A 550-nucleotide genomic window follows, 5' to 3' on the forward strand; every position below is an offset into this window, starting at 1 on the left:
GTTTTATTAATAAAGTATAAATAAAGAAAATTATTTACTTAGATAAAATTGTCTCAATAATTTCTGCTACTTACCTTCAACAGCCATGTAAGAACCGATTCACGATATGGAACAAAGCCTCGTTTACGATTACTTGTGTTTTCAGCAAGAGCTGCAATTACCTTTCCTAACGTAAGCAGCGATTTGTTAATGGATACACCTTCCTGTAAAATATGATTAATCATATTATTAGATAAATAGAGTAATCATAAAATGTGACGAAGTAATTAAATGTAGTACAAGAAACCTTTAATCTATCACCGCTCGCACACGTCTGACTTAATCTCTCGCTACCCGCCAAATCTACTAAATTAATTTTACTTCGACGACTAGCATCCACAGGTTCATTATCCATCGGATTATTTACTTGAGTTTGTGTTAATATAATACTAAATATGCTATGGGATCTTGAACTTTTTTCATTCATTCCAGTTGCTGCTGTAGCTCGTTGTGAATTACCCACCTTGAGCCAAGTCTAAAATAAATATTTAAAAAATATATGTAAAATTAA

The 550-nt window shown here is 31.6% G+C and overlaps 1 protein-coding gene across 1 annotated transcript in view; it reads right to left on the reverse strand.

Moving 5' to 3' along the window:
- The window catches only part of LOC108574369 (kinesin-like protein KIF14), a 12,141-nt gene that overhangs the window by 9,997 nt on the left and 1,594 nt on the right, over nucleotides 1–550 (reverse strand). Inside the window, exons 4-5 of the mRNA XM_017936952.1 lie at nucleotides 287–514; nucleotides 75–203 (exon numbers count right to left, since the gene is read on the reverse strand). Of these exons, the coding sequence (XP_017792441.1) occupies nucleotides 75–203; nucleotides 287–514 (357 nt within the window). The remainder of the gene's footprint in view (nucleotides 1–74; nucleotides 204–286; nucleotides 515–550) is intronic.

This window comes from Habropoda laboriosa, unplaced genomic scaffold (genome assembly GCF_001263275.1).
Source record: "Habropoda laboriosa isolate 0110345459 unplaced genomic scaffold, ASM126327v1 scaffold46, whole genome shotgun sequence".
Classification (NCBI taxonomy): domain Eukaryota; kingdom Metazoa; phylum Arthropoda; class Insecta; order Hymenoptera; family Apidae; genus Habropoda; species Habropoda laboriosa.